Below are 12,159 nucleotides of genomic sequence, written 5' to 3' on the forward strand. Positions count from 1 at the left end.
CGAAATAAGAGAAGATTTCCTTCTGCACTATCTTGACTGCACTTTGGGGAAAGAACATCACATGATTGGAAAGAAATGAGTTACCGTATCCAGTGGTCTTCCCAAAGTTGGTACTCGGGGAATATGGCCGGGGACACATTGCTCCTCTCGTGCTCTTTTCGAGCCTTCTCCATCGCTTTCTCATAGCTTTCCTGGGCCTACAGACACACTGATGTTTAATTGGCAAGAAGGGCCTTTCATGTGATTTAATCAGGAAGTTGGACTAAAAAATAATAATAATAATAACACCATCCCTTCATCTCACCTGTTCAAAGAAGCCGTGCTGCTCGTAGGCGATTGCCGTGGCAGTTTCGGGGAACTTGCATCGCTTCTGCCACAAGCCCGCCCACATGTCCTCCTCTTGGAGCAGCGAGTACAGCTCTGCTAGGGAGTCCAAAATCTCCTTTGGGAAAAAAAAAATAAAAATGCAGATATTTCAGAAGACGCTCAAATACTACGCTGCGAATGAGGATCAAAACACGTCACCTGTTGAGGTGGTGTGATACTCTCCTGCTCGTAGACCTCTGCACTATGCTTGGGTTTCGAGTGGAGACTGAGGCCCTTTTCAAAGGCCTGCTGCTCCAGGATAAGAGTGGATCGTAGCCACAGGTTGTGCGTCTTGCCCAGGTATTTGAGCACGCAGGGACGCATGGGGATGGGGGGCACACACTGAGACATGGCTTCGACGAAGCAGTTCAAGGCGCTGGGCTGACAATCTCTCTGGGCTTGGTGGCTGCCGCTGCACAGGAAAGGACTCATTTCTCCAGATAATGCCTGTGGAGGAAAGCGCGTTGACTTGAGGAGAGGTCTAAGACAGCATTCAGGAAAAGCATGACGATGCACGTATAAAATGATTTGGTGGGTGCAAAATATGCATTGGATTGTCGTGATTTTTTTTCCTCGGCGCATTACAACGGGCATCAATTGCACGCAGATTTTTGGCTATTTGTTGGTTGAGCCAGTCCTAATCTGCAAAGGGCAGAGGTCGACTGTACAGTTAATAATCTTTGGGAGTGAATGAGTTAAATAGGTAGGAAAGAGTTTTTTCTTTTAACTCGCTCATCAGTGATGGGCTCCAAAATTATGGTCATGTCAAGCCTATCCAATGCATCTGCAATGAAACTTTAAACATGAAAAATATCAGAATGCACTGATGGGGTTTGTTTTTTTCCCCCCGGCCGAGTCAAAATACGAACATTTGAGCACTCAACGATTCAGCGTACCGATACTTGATGAGACAATTACATCTTCGTGATAAAAAAATGTGTTTTACTCTAATCAAATGTTTTTCAAAACACACAAAACACTTCTTGTTAATTATTTGACTGATTGATTATTTGATATGCGCAAATGGGATTTCCAATTTTAAGCGAACAATCAAAACACCTTCAGCAAAGATGATGACTCACACATGCGCGCACACATCACGAGCATGCTGGCACTCGCAAATAAATGATGCATCGCTGCCGAATATAATTTGCACCGCCTATTGATAGCATTGAATATTTAATGCCTTGACGGCCACATTAATTAAACTAGCAATCAGGAAGACCCAATTGATCAGTAAATTCCTTCTTCAGAAATTGCGGCTATATGCAAAGATCAAGAGCTCTCGCCCCCCCCCCCCCCCCGACCCCTGTGAGACGTGATGGTGCCACGTGCTAAGAAGTCACAGCGGCCATCGGAATAAACACGCGTCGCCCGCCTGCGCCTTGGAAGTCTGTCACGAAAAGAAAATCATTACAATTCCAATGACAGCGTCTCTGAAATTGAGGCGCTCAATCACTTTAAATCAAGGCCTTTCAACCCCTCTCAAAATACTCCATATTCATTTGGTTATTAGTTCAGCTCATTTAAGCTTCCTCAGCTGCTCATTTCCATATTTCGCAGAAATGAATCCAACCTCATTAAGCACAATCATGTGTGTTGAGATGGCAAAGATGAAGGTCATATTTGCGTGACCATGTCAAGTGTTTTGCATGTGGCGTGAATGTCCTCTGTGGTTTTGGTCCTTCCAGACAGTTTGCGTTTCATCAATATGCATGTCTTCCACGTCCCGCACATGCCGGTTCTGATCTCACGGGAATAGACTCACATGCTGCTGCCTGTCAGAGAGAATCTTCCAAAGGCGAGGAAAGAGCTGCACCCAGGATCTCTCCGCCAGAGGGGTGGCGATGTGACACAGCTGGACAAGAGCATTCAGCAGCGCCCCGGTCTAGCAAAGGCCAGGGTTCAAATGTCAGGATATAAATATTTTGTCTTAGATCAAAAGCGTAATTGCTTCCCAATTCCAGCAGGTGGTTGCATTTCAATTGCTTGGTGGGGCGATTCCGGGAGGTCCTTACCTTGACCTCTCGCAGAGAGTCGAGGAACTTGTCGTGGCGATTCGTAAGCATGTGCAGTTGGTTGCCCGCATCTCTCTCAGCCTGGTCCTTCGTCTTCGGAAGAGCGGTTTGGTCACCTGGGGCTAATTCTATGTCGATCTCGACATCCTACCGGAGAGGAAAAGGAAATGCCATTCACTTCACACTCAAGCATGAGAGAGAAGGTGTGACGTGAATGTGTGAAGGACAATGATGAGAGTATGTTGCACACGGCTAATGGGATAACGTGCTAATTGGTGTGAGACAGTGTCATAACGTGGTTGTGTGCTCGCACCCTACCTCCTCCTTGGTCTCGCTCGTCTCCCTCTCGCGCGGTTCCTGCTTGACATGCGTCGCCATGGCGAACGCGGCACGATCGTGGCTGTCAGCCAGGTTGATGACGTTTGTGATAGACGGAAGCATCGATCCCTGGCAGCTGGTGCCGATGATGGTGTTGCGTTCACACACCGCCAGAAGCAGCTAATAAGCAAATACAAAGTCGTAGGTGTTAAGATCGGCGTGAGGATTTGGCAGAAACCTTGCGAACTGACACACAGGAAAAAAAAAGTCAAAAATATGTTGTGATGTGACTCCACAACACTTTGTAATTGTTGGCTCAGCATACTGCCGAAAATAGAGCGTACCTCGATACACTGCTTGATCCAGAAATGGTTCCCCATGGCTTCCCAGTTCTGAGAACAACAGATGTAGAGGAGCCTCTCATAGACTCGCCGTTTCATGGAGGCATCAAAAACCTCAAAGAACTTTGCTCGGATCAGCGGCTGAGTGCAGCGAAGTCCAGAGAGAAAAGCTGGCTCCAACTTTGATGTGATGTCACTCCCTGACAGAGTTTCGTCCCTGGATGAGAGGAACCAAATGTTTACTGAAGAGCTTGTGAGTTGGTAAAACATCCAACAATCCATTTTTTTTTGTGACTGGCTCCAATGCAATTTGGGAGCTTCTGAATAAACTGAACAAATGCTTCAGCTCATTCACAACTGCCAAAATTGTTGTTGTTTTTTTTTTTTTTGCAATAATATTTCTTTCATTTCAACAATGTTAACAAGAGCGGAAATATTCGGCACTCTGTCATCTTTCATTTTGCCTGTGCCTCCTCTTCATGGTGCCATTTGCTCCTGACCTCCTGATGCTGCATTGTTGAGTGCATCAGCTTGAAAATCACACCGGATTTTGCCCTATTCTATTCAGTGAAAGCTAAAAATGAAGCGAATAGGGAAGACATCCAAGTGACCTCATAATAAATACATGACCTGTATCGTCTGGTTGGTCAATAATTTGATTGAGACTAAGACTAACTTAAAAAAAAAAAAGTCAAAATTCAGACAACATTTTGCTGCACTGACAGGCTCTCCTAGGTATGATTCACAATACAGTGAGAGTGAGAGAGAAAAAGAATGTGAGATTAAAAGGAACAACAACAAAAAAGACAAGGCTACAACAGCTGGACAACGCCGCTATTGGCACCACTGGCTTGATCATACATTGTTCTGGGACGGCTGCTTCATTATTCCAATATCATTACTCGCTGTCAATCAGGGATTTACTACTCACTTTAAATCTCCCGACACGAAGAGCAGATGGCACGGGGGGGATACGGGATGCATTTGCCTGATTAAAAGCGCTAACGCGCGCAAGTCACGGCCAAAAGAGAATCAGGGTTTGATGAATTGCCGTTGACAGGATAGTCTCTACCTCCGAACTTCCCAACTGCTCGCTGGCTTGCCGGGTAAGCCCCCGTGTGTAAGGGGGGCTGTGACGGTGACACTGCGTCAAAGACACCGGGAAACCTCTTTTTCATAACTGTCCAGTTACATCATCTCCTAGATGCACTTCCACGAACATCTGCCTCAATGATTCGTACTTTAGTTAGTTCATCCAACGGTATGGTTACTCGGTGCGTTTATTTTAAGTCTCACCCCGCCTTCTCTGAACATTCGCTTGTCAAATCCGGTGTAATTTTCATCATTTCATCATCGTTGATGTTGTGACGGACGCAAGGGCAGATGAGCGGCCGCGGCGCGGCCACTTGGCTATATGATGAATATCGGCAATTACCTGTAGACGTAATTAACGAGGTCCAGGAACTGGGCGTTTAACTCGAGTTCATCGGGGAAACGCTTCTCGATGTAGGTCATCATCTTTACCAAAAGGATGGACTTCTCGCGAATATTGGGCATCTAGGAGGAGGACGAAGAGGGTGGCTTTGTCGTCTCCATGCTTTTTGGCTCTGTTATTTGTACATACGGACGGAATTGCCTCATCTTAACTCACCTGATTGGCAGCCATGGGAGAATTATTTTTCACCCACTCTTCCACGATCTTTACGACAGCGCGGAGGATTTTGGGGTCGGGCGACTTCTCGATCAGTGAGGTCAGAATAACCTGAATGAAGTTCTTCCTCATCTCCATGCTCATGACGGAGAGTCGCGTCTTCACCAGGTCGAGGCTCAGCATGACCAGCTCGCTCGTCACTGTGAGAACACGAACGTTTAGCGTTCCCCGAGACAAGTCTTGAGAGGATATCGCCACACCGATGAAGCTTGTTGATGCTTGCATCGCCGATTCCTGCGTAATTGTTTACCGGTGCTGGTCTCCGTGACTGCTGGGTTGGCCTGCTGGGGGCTCAGGTGTTCGCGCACCATCTTCTGCAGCGAGCGCATAAACACCGAGATGAGGCGATCGATGTAACTCGCGTTGTAACTGCAGGCTGATTTGAGAATCATCAGTGTGCCTGCAAGACACGCGACGAAACCGAGCAGGGTGAATTAAAATACAGACTTTTTACTGACCACAATCGCCTGTTTGGGGAAACGTGACACGTAGCTCATAGCTTTTTACCCTCTGCATTCAGAAAGGTAGCACAAATAAAATGAGAATGTAAAGTGCTATTGATTCAATATGCTGGGATTTTCACTTCTGGGTGGTGAAAAACAATGTTCACGGAGGGAGGGATGACAGTGCAGTTATATTTCAGGGAACAACCTTTCCCAAATGGGGGGGAGAAAAAAAATTAAATCTCTGTATATATCCACAAGAAATGTCAGGGAGAGTCTGTCTTACCGAAGAGCTGTGTAGGGTTAGTGTTGCTCGTGGCTTTTTCATAGTTGGTAAGTCCCTCGTAGATGACCTTGCCTACGGCTGCATACAAACACTCCAGCTCCTCATACTTGGACGCCACGTTGGATGTGCCTGGAATGGGATGAGGCGCGACGTTTCACTCTCGACGTTCAAGCTGAAGCCGCGCGTTTGCTCAGAGAGAGAATTTGAACCGCGCGTGTTGGTGGGCTCACTGGGTTCGGTGGGAAAGATGCTCATAAGGCGCGAGAGGAGAGAGTGAACAGCACGCAGGACTTTGGTGTTGCCGCATGTCATACAGGCGGCGATGCCTCTCTGGAGGGGCTTGAAGTGGGCCAGAATAGCGGGTGATTGCAGCACACTCAGCAAGAAACAGAGAATCTCCAATCCGGTGCAGATGTTGGAGATGTTCGCCTGAGCTGGCTGCTCCTGAAAAAACGGAGTGAATGTTCAGAAGTCCAATAAATGGACTAAAATAATGAGACAGCACTTTTTTATTTTTATTTTTTTAACTTCGGTGTGGAGGACATTCACTTTTATTACAGACTATTATTCCCACTCCGAGGGCAGGTGTCCGAGTACTTTTGTCCATCAGTATCACTAATTATCCCTTTAAATACAAACTCGAGACAACTCCAAAATCAATGCCGTGCGCGCAAAGGTATCAACTCAGGGAAAAGAAACAAGCCACTGTGATTTGCAGTAAACCAAAGATCAATGGCACATATACGGGCCTAATTTGGTCTAAATTGTAATCAAGATGTACGAAGATGACAAGGCCAAGAGGATAATCTGAGACAGATCCATGGCACTAATCTGGACTAATGAACAAGGTGAGCCCAGGTGATAAGGCTTCGGGTACATATCAGGAGCGGTATTGATTTTTTTTTTTGCACCGTACGACTACAAACAAGTGTATCTTTCGGCGTGCGCGCAGGGAATACGCACGCTCGGAATCGTGTACGTGGCTCTTCTCGGCCCTCTCTCACATTACCTTCTTCCCGTTCCACCATCACGGACATGACAAGACAATGAGATATTGAAAGCTAATCTGATGGAGGGGCATTGCTCATTAACCTGACGGACATGTCGAGCACACACCCCCAAGAGACGAAAACCTGTGTATTGTCTGAATAAGACCTACATAGACCTTTATTTTTCACACCATTTGCATGTAATCTGGACCGGGTGCTAGGCAGGTATGGAACATGCACAGGCGGACAGAGAGAGCACGGGCGCAACTGATGCGATGATCCCCGCAGGAGCACAAAGAAAATATCGGATAATGCTGCGGTACGGTGATAACCTTGTCTTGTCTGCCGCTGCGAATCAGACCAGCGAGATGAGCACAGACAGAGGCGAGCGACAGATAAGGGAGACTAAGTGAAAACAGAGGCTGAGGTGATGACGGGAGAAGCTCGTGAGGAGGGACAAGAGAAGAAAAAGGGTGAGGGAAGATGCAGGGGCGGCACAGGCCAGCGATATAGCCGGCAAGGACGGAGAGCTGAAGATGAAGAGCGGGGAGTTGTAAAACAAGTCGCAGGCCAACCCGGATTGACTCGCGTTATCTCACCGCTGGTATTATTTTGTCATTTATGGCAGTAGGCGCCTCACTTCATGTAAAACTGATAACGAAGCACTCGGGCATTTGCGTAAGCACCGAGACAGTTGTGATGAGGAAACTTTTACAGCACTTCGGGAAGAAGCAACCTGCCGCAGCGGGGAAGACAATCACTTGAGCGCAATGTTTTTAATCAGATACTCACACTAATACAGGGGTTCAACTTTTTCCGCTCAAGTCGTATTAGGAATTGGACTCTTAATAAAATATGAATACAATTAGGAATATAATTTACGATAGTTAAGATATTGCTAAAGGACACAAAGTTCATTCGTTTTCTACAACAATGACAATTGTGAGTCTAAATGATTTCATGCTTGACAACTGGCAACCGAATTTAAATGACAATTTTTGGGCGTTGACCCCAAGACTCCAACCGTGCCCGTGTTGCAAATCTTTTAGCAAGAATAGTGTGGTCTAAAGCCACGTTTCCACCAAGCAACACTTCGCAGTATGGGACAGTTGAAGTCATGGAAGCTAACAGTCGCACTCGAAACGGTTCCTAACTGGCTGACAATCCAATCGAGTAATTGGCAAGATACAGCAGATGCCTTCTCACCACAGTCATGAGCAGCCTGTCAAACCACTGCAGCTTGAGCTCGGCGCGAGGCCACATGTCAGGTCTGAGGGCTGTCTTCATCAGACTAACGCAGCGGCGAGAGAGCAGCTCCCCGGGGGACCCGGCCACGTTAGTGCTGTCATTTACCTATGCGGGAGGAGAAGAGGGTGTAAGAAGAGTTAGGACACTTTATCATCATCATTGACAAAGAGTCGCCATTTTCCGACATCGCTGCGGCGACCCGGGGAGGAGAGAAATCACACGGGTCAAGGAGAGACTCGAGAAGGAAGAACGCCGCTATTAGGCAGCATTTCCTTCATGTGACAAGGAGTATGACAGGGGTATATCGTCGCCGCCCGGCAATGGAAAGCGATCATTCAAGCATGCCGGTTCAAGGCCGACTGTTGACAATGAAAAACCCCACCAGCTCTCGAGTCTCGTGTACTCGTGCTCGATCGTTATCCCTGACACCCCCCACCCCCCGATGCGTCTGATTTAGGTTCCCCACGCTGTGATTAAACAAAGGGAAAAAATGAATTTAGTACAGTGCGTTGGTTAGGAATCGGGAGAGAAAATACAAGCATCTCTATTATCCCTCTATGTGTTGGAAGTGTTACCTGGCATGCAATCCGGATGAGGAAATTGACGACAGTATCTGTATGTTGTTTGTCAACAGGCTTGCCGAGCATCGTTTCGGTGCCGGGCATGGCCTGACTGCGACCAAACACCTAAAAACAAACAACAATCATAACAGTTGTGTTTTCGCACAGGATGACTGAACAGGGAGAGAAATAAGAGACGTTGAAAATGATGTTGTTTACGTGAAAGAAATTGCCCTCGGTGCATCTCACGACAGTTTTGACAATTTAGAATGAAAACAATAGCTGCGATTGAGACTGCAAAAATCAAAAGGAGAGAAAACAAACGCTGTCACCCTTCTGGCAAGTTTTGTCTTGTCGAGATGCCGTTTGATCAAACTGTTCCGCAATCATTTTTCTAAACAATACAGCTCAAGGGCAACCTGCTGCACAGTTTGAAGTGATTGCTAATTTTGGAAGTGGCAACAACAAGTAATAGAATGTAAATTAGCTCACAGTAGAGGCCGTTCCTGATGCTACACGGAATCTTTTCGCATCCTGTCCGGGAGTGCCGCCATCTGCAGAGAGTCCTCCTTTCACAGCACCGCTCGTCCCTTCACCACTGGACCCACCTTCTGCCTCTGAATCGGGCTGGCAGGACCCGAACAAGAAGGACAGACATGTAGTTCTGGGACTCACGCTGTACACGTTTTTCCAGCTGTGCATGCACACACCAATTGGTCTTTAATCCTTTGCAGCTCCCACTTGATGACCACCTCAGCCAGGTCAACAGCCAGTTTCCGATGCTCGATGGTCACGGTGGGGGTGAAGCCCAGACGCTGCATTGCGCTGATCATGTGCTGCACTAGGTGGTGGCGCACAGGGTAGTATACCTGTACAGGCAAAAAGGTTGGCAAAATTTCGGTCGCAATGGAAAGTAAATTACAAAAAAAAAAAAAAGGAATTTCCAAAATTAAGATTGGAAAATATATTTTGCAGATTCCCGTCTTAAAAAAAACCTAAAGCTATACCTATATAAAGCCTATAAATACAGCCATCAATATGTATTCCAATACCAGCAACCGATACTTAGGGCAGACAAAATCTGACAGAGTAAATCCTTCTCAGCAGTTGTTGGTGAAATTTATGGCAGCTGAACACATTGGCAAATCATTATCTGCTTCAGAAAGAAAGCGCTTTTTTGTCATTGTGTTCAATTAAATTTCATATATCCAAGTACGAGAGGCATCGGCGCTCGTTACCGGTGAGTACACTGCAGTGAATACACAAACGTTGTTAGTTTCAAAATGTTCCTCCATGTATAAATCAGCTTTTTAGAAGTCTTGAGTAAACCAAAATATTTTCTGGTATATGCTGGAGGGGAAAACTAGAAGTATAACCCACACCGAGCTATACGAGTTGCACAACCCATTGCGCAGACGCGCCAGAAATCGCATCCCACTTAGTTTCAAGGATATGACACCGAACACTAAAGCATCACGCTGGAGGTTCACTTCGCTTCCTCAGAAGGCAAACTGGGGACTCTCAAGCATGCAGACAAAAGAGCGAGAGATGAGATGTCTATCTGAGGGCTGCTGCTCGCGACAAAGAATATTCAAGCTTCTCACTTTGAGGGTAATTATAGTCGATGGAGCAGGACTTCAACGCCTCTTAATGACAGAGAGGCTAAGCCCTGTCCATCACATGTGCACATACTCAAAAGTCTCTCATCTGCCTGTCATTATCCCCCCCTGCCCTCCACTCAGTGCAATTATGCTGATGTGATTACATTAGATTAGTCATCTGGCCCAATGAGAGCAACCTGTCAGGAAGATGGAGAAAATCGGGGGAAAATGTCGATTCTGTGCAGAGAAACACTCAGTCCCCATGAAGTGGCGAAGCCAGGAACATCAAATGAGGAGGCATCAAGTGTCGATCAAGTTTTAAGAGCGGCGCTAACGCACGGGTCAATGATCCTTTGGCTGGTGTTATTTCACGGGTCACGCTTCTGAATGTATCTGCTTTAAGGCGATTACAGACAGAAGACAGTTGCCGCTAGGGAGCAGAGTCCCATTCGCGTGGCCACTGTCAATAACTTCCATCAATGGGATGGGGGGTGGGGGGGGGTGTTAGAGTGGGGTTTTTAAAGTGTGATAATGATGTGATTTATATGCTGACAAACAACCGCCAAATCTCACTTCATCAAGTGCTCGCATTAGAAACCGTACATGGAACCGATGAATGTAACGCTGGTGATGAGATGACAGCTCCAAGTATGCGTTCATTTCGCATCTACTCACCCGGAAGTGCTGCACGATCAGGTGCAGTATGTGGACCAGCTGCGGTACGGTGTGGCCTTCCTCCACGATGATTTTGCGCGTCCAGTGGGTGAGCATTTGGTGGCCGTCCTCCATGCGGGCTGGCACAGCTGGAGTGAGGATGGCCATGGCCTGGCGGACAATGGCACGGGCTTCCATGGTGTGGGCCTTCAAAAGGCTGTGGAAGACCTAAAGAAGCAACGCATTTTCATATCGCTAACGTACGCTCAGCCTTCGTCTCTCTCACAACATCACGCTGCGTTGCAGTAATGCAAGGCCTCATTTCGCCTCCTCCTTACCTGGAGAACAATCTTCTTGTGGATGGCAAACTTTGCAATGATGTGGGCCAAAAGGAGGTGCCCGCTGTATTTACAGGCAGGGTCGACGCAGGCTTTCGGCAACAGGCATGGCCAGGCGAAGGTCATCAGGCGCCGCAGCTTGCTGTTGCGGGATTTGTTGTTGTCATGAATGTGGTGGGGCGCATGCTCCACCAACAGGGTGGAGAACTGCAGCAAGCATATTCGCAGAGAGTCCAACAGGTCAGCCTGCTTCTCTGGATCCAGAACCTGAGAAACACATGGAATTCAAACCTGTGTGAAATCTTCCCTCCTTAATAAAACACCGGTTGCACCTCTTCATCAGAATAAACAGAAAGCAACCTTTTATCCAAATATTAAATTACTGTGATTGTATTTCGGCTCCAACACTCCTCGGTATCTGAGGTTGTCAGATGAGAGCGGCCCAAAGGGCTGTCAGGGGAAATTACTTTTAAATCTCCAAAGAAAAACCATGTCAGGCCAAAATAAGGCAGGTGTTAGTCATCAATGGAATGTACCACTGCACAAAAAAAATTACTCTGACCTTTAACATGGCCACATTGTGACATTTACACCAGGAATTCGAGTTTGGGTATGATAAATGAAAGAGGACCAGTGGGATCAGTGGGGGAAGCGAAGACAATCAAAGACAGGTGGAAGAGGCTTAAAAAGGGGAGATGAAATGCGGCGGAGACGTTCAAGGAAAAAGCAGAGTGACAGGAATATGGAATGGGTGGTGGATGCTGAGGCAGTATGGATGTGTGAAGGGAGCTGTCATGTGGGGTCGGGGTGTGGAAATGTATCCAGTAATGAAATCAGAGATACAAAGCTGTTAAATAATGAGCAAGTAGGAGAGCAAGTGTGCTGAGTACGGGAGTTTGAGCGTGGTGGATGTGAAGAAAATCAATGCATGGGGGCATCTCCGTGCACACGTACCTTGGTGATGAAGACGCTGGTAATGCTTTCCGGATTGTCCCCTTCGGGATTGGGCGGACCGAGGAGCTGCTCTCCGTCACCCTTCTCAAAGCTGTATAGGAAGGCTGGATTGAGGATGTGCTGCAGAACCTTTTGGTAAAGAAAACAAAACAAAATTTTTAAAAAAACGGAAAAATAAATTAGCCTCAAGGACCCAAAATCGGGTTTTCACAAATCACAGAGAAGGGAGGCAAAGCTAAATCACTGTGAAGGAATTGGAGATGAAAATGTGCACAATTTGAGCTCTCTAAGGCACTAATCTACTTTAAGTATCTGAGATGAGGGAACGTTAC

The 12,159-nt window shown here is 46.9% G+C and overlaps 1 protein-coding gene across 3 annotated transcripts in view; it reads right to left on the reverse strand.

Annotated features, from left to right (window-relative positions):
• The window catches only part of trrap (transformation/transcription domain-associated protein), a 51,363-nt gene that overhangs the window by 19,204 nt on the left and 20,000 nt on the right, over positions 1-12,159 (reverse strand). For all 3 annotated transcript variants that reach the window (XM_052072686.1, XM_052072685.1, XM_052072688.1), the window contains 19 exons: positions 11,828-11,956; positions 10,874-11,140; positions 10,557-10,763; positions 8,991-9,149; positions 8,773-8,907; positions 8,296-8,406; positions 7,679-7,825; positions 5,714-5,927; positions 5,484-5,612; positions 5,005-5,154; positions 4,695-4,894; positions 4,479-4,600; positions 3,047-3,260; positions 2,703-2,882; positions 2,385-2,531; positions 2,135-2,254; positions 526-813; positions 305-442; positions 85-197 (listed from right to left, as the gene is read on the reverse strand). In XM_052072686.1, the coding sequence (XP_051928646.1) occupies positions 85-197; positions 305-442; positions 526-813; positions 2,135-2,254; positions 2,385-2,531; positions 2,703-2,882; positions 3,047-3,260; positions 4,479-4,600; positions 4,695-4,894; positions 5,005-5,154; positions 5,484-5,612; positions 5,714-5,927; positions 7,679-7,825; positions 8,296-8,406; positions 8,773-8,907; positions 8,991-9,149; positions 10,557-10,763; positions 10,874-11,140; positions 11,828-11,956 (3,170 nt within the window). The remainder of the gene's footprint in view (positions 1-84; positions 198-304; positions 443-525; positions 814-2,134; positions 2,255-2,384; positions 2,532-2,702; positions 2,883-3,046; positions 3,261-4,478; positions 4,601-4,694; positions 4,895-5,004; positions 5,155-5,483; positions 5,613-5,713; positions 5,928-7,678; positions 7,826-8,295; positions 8,407-8,772; positions 8,908-8,990; positions 9,150-10,556; positions 10,764-10,873; positions 11,141-11,827; positions 11,957-12,159) is intronic.

This window comes from Hippocampus zosterae, chromosome 7 (genome assembly GCF_025434085.1).
Source record: "Hippocampus zosterae strain Florida chromosome 7, ASM2543408v3, whole genome shotgun sequence".
In the NCBI taxonomy this organism is placed as follows: Eukaryota; Metazoa; Chordata; class Actinopteri; order Syngnathiformes; family Syngnathidae; genus Hippocampus; species Hippocampus zosterae.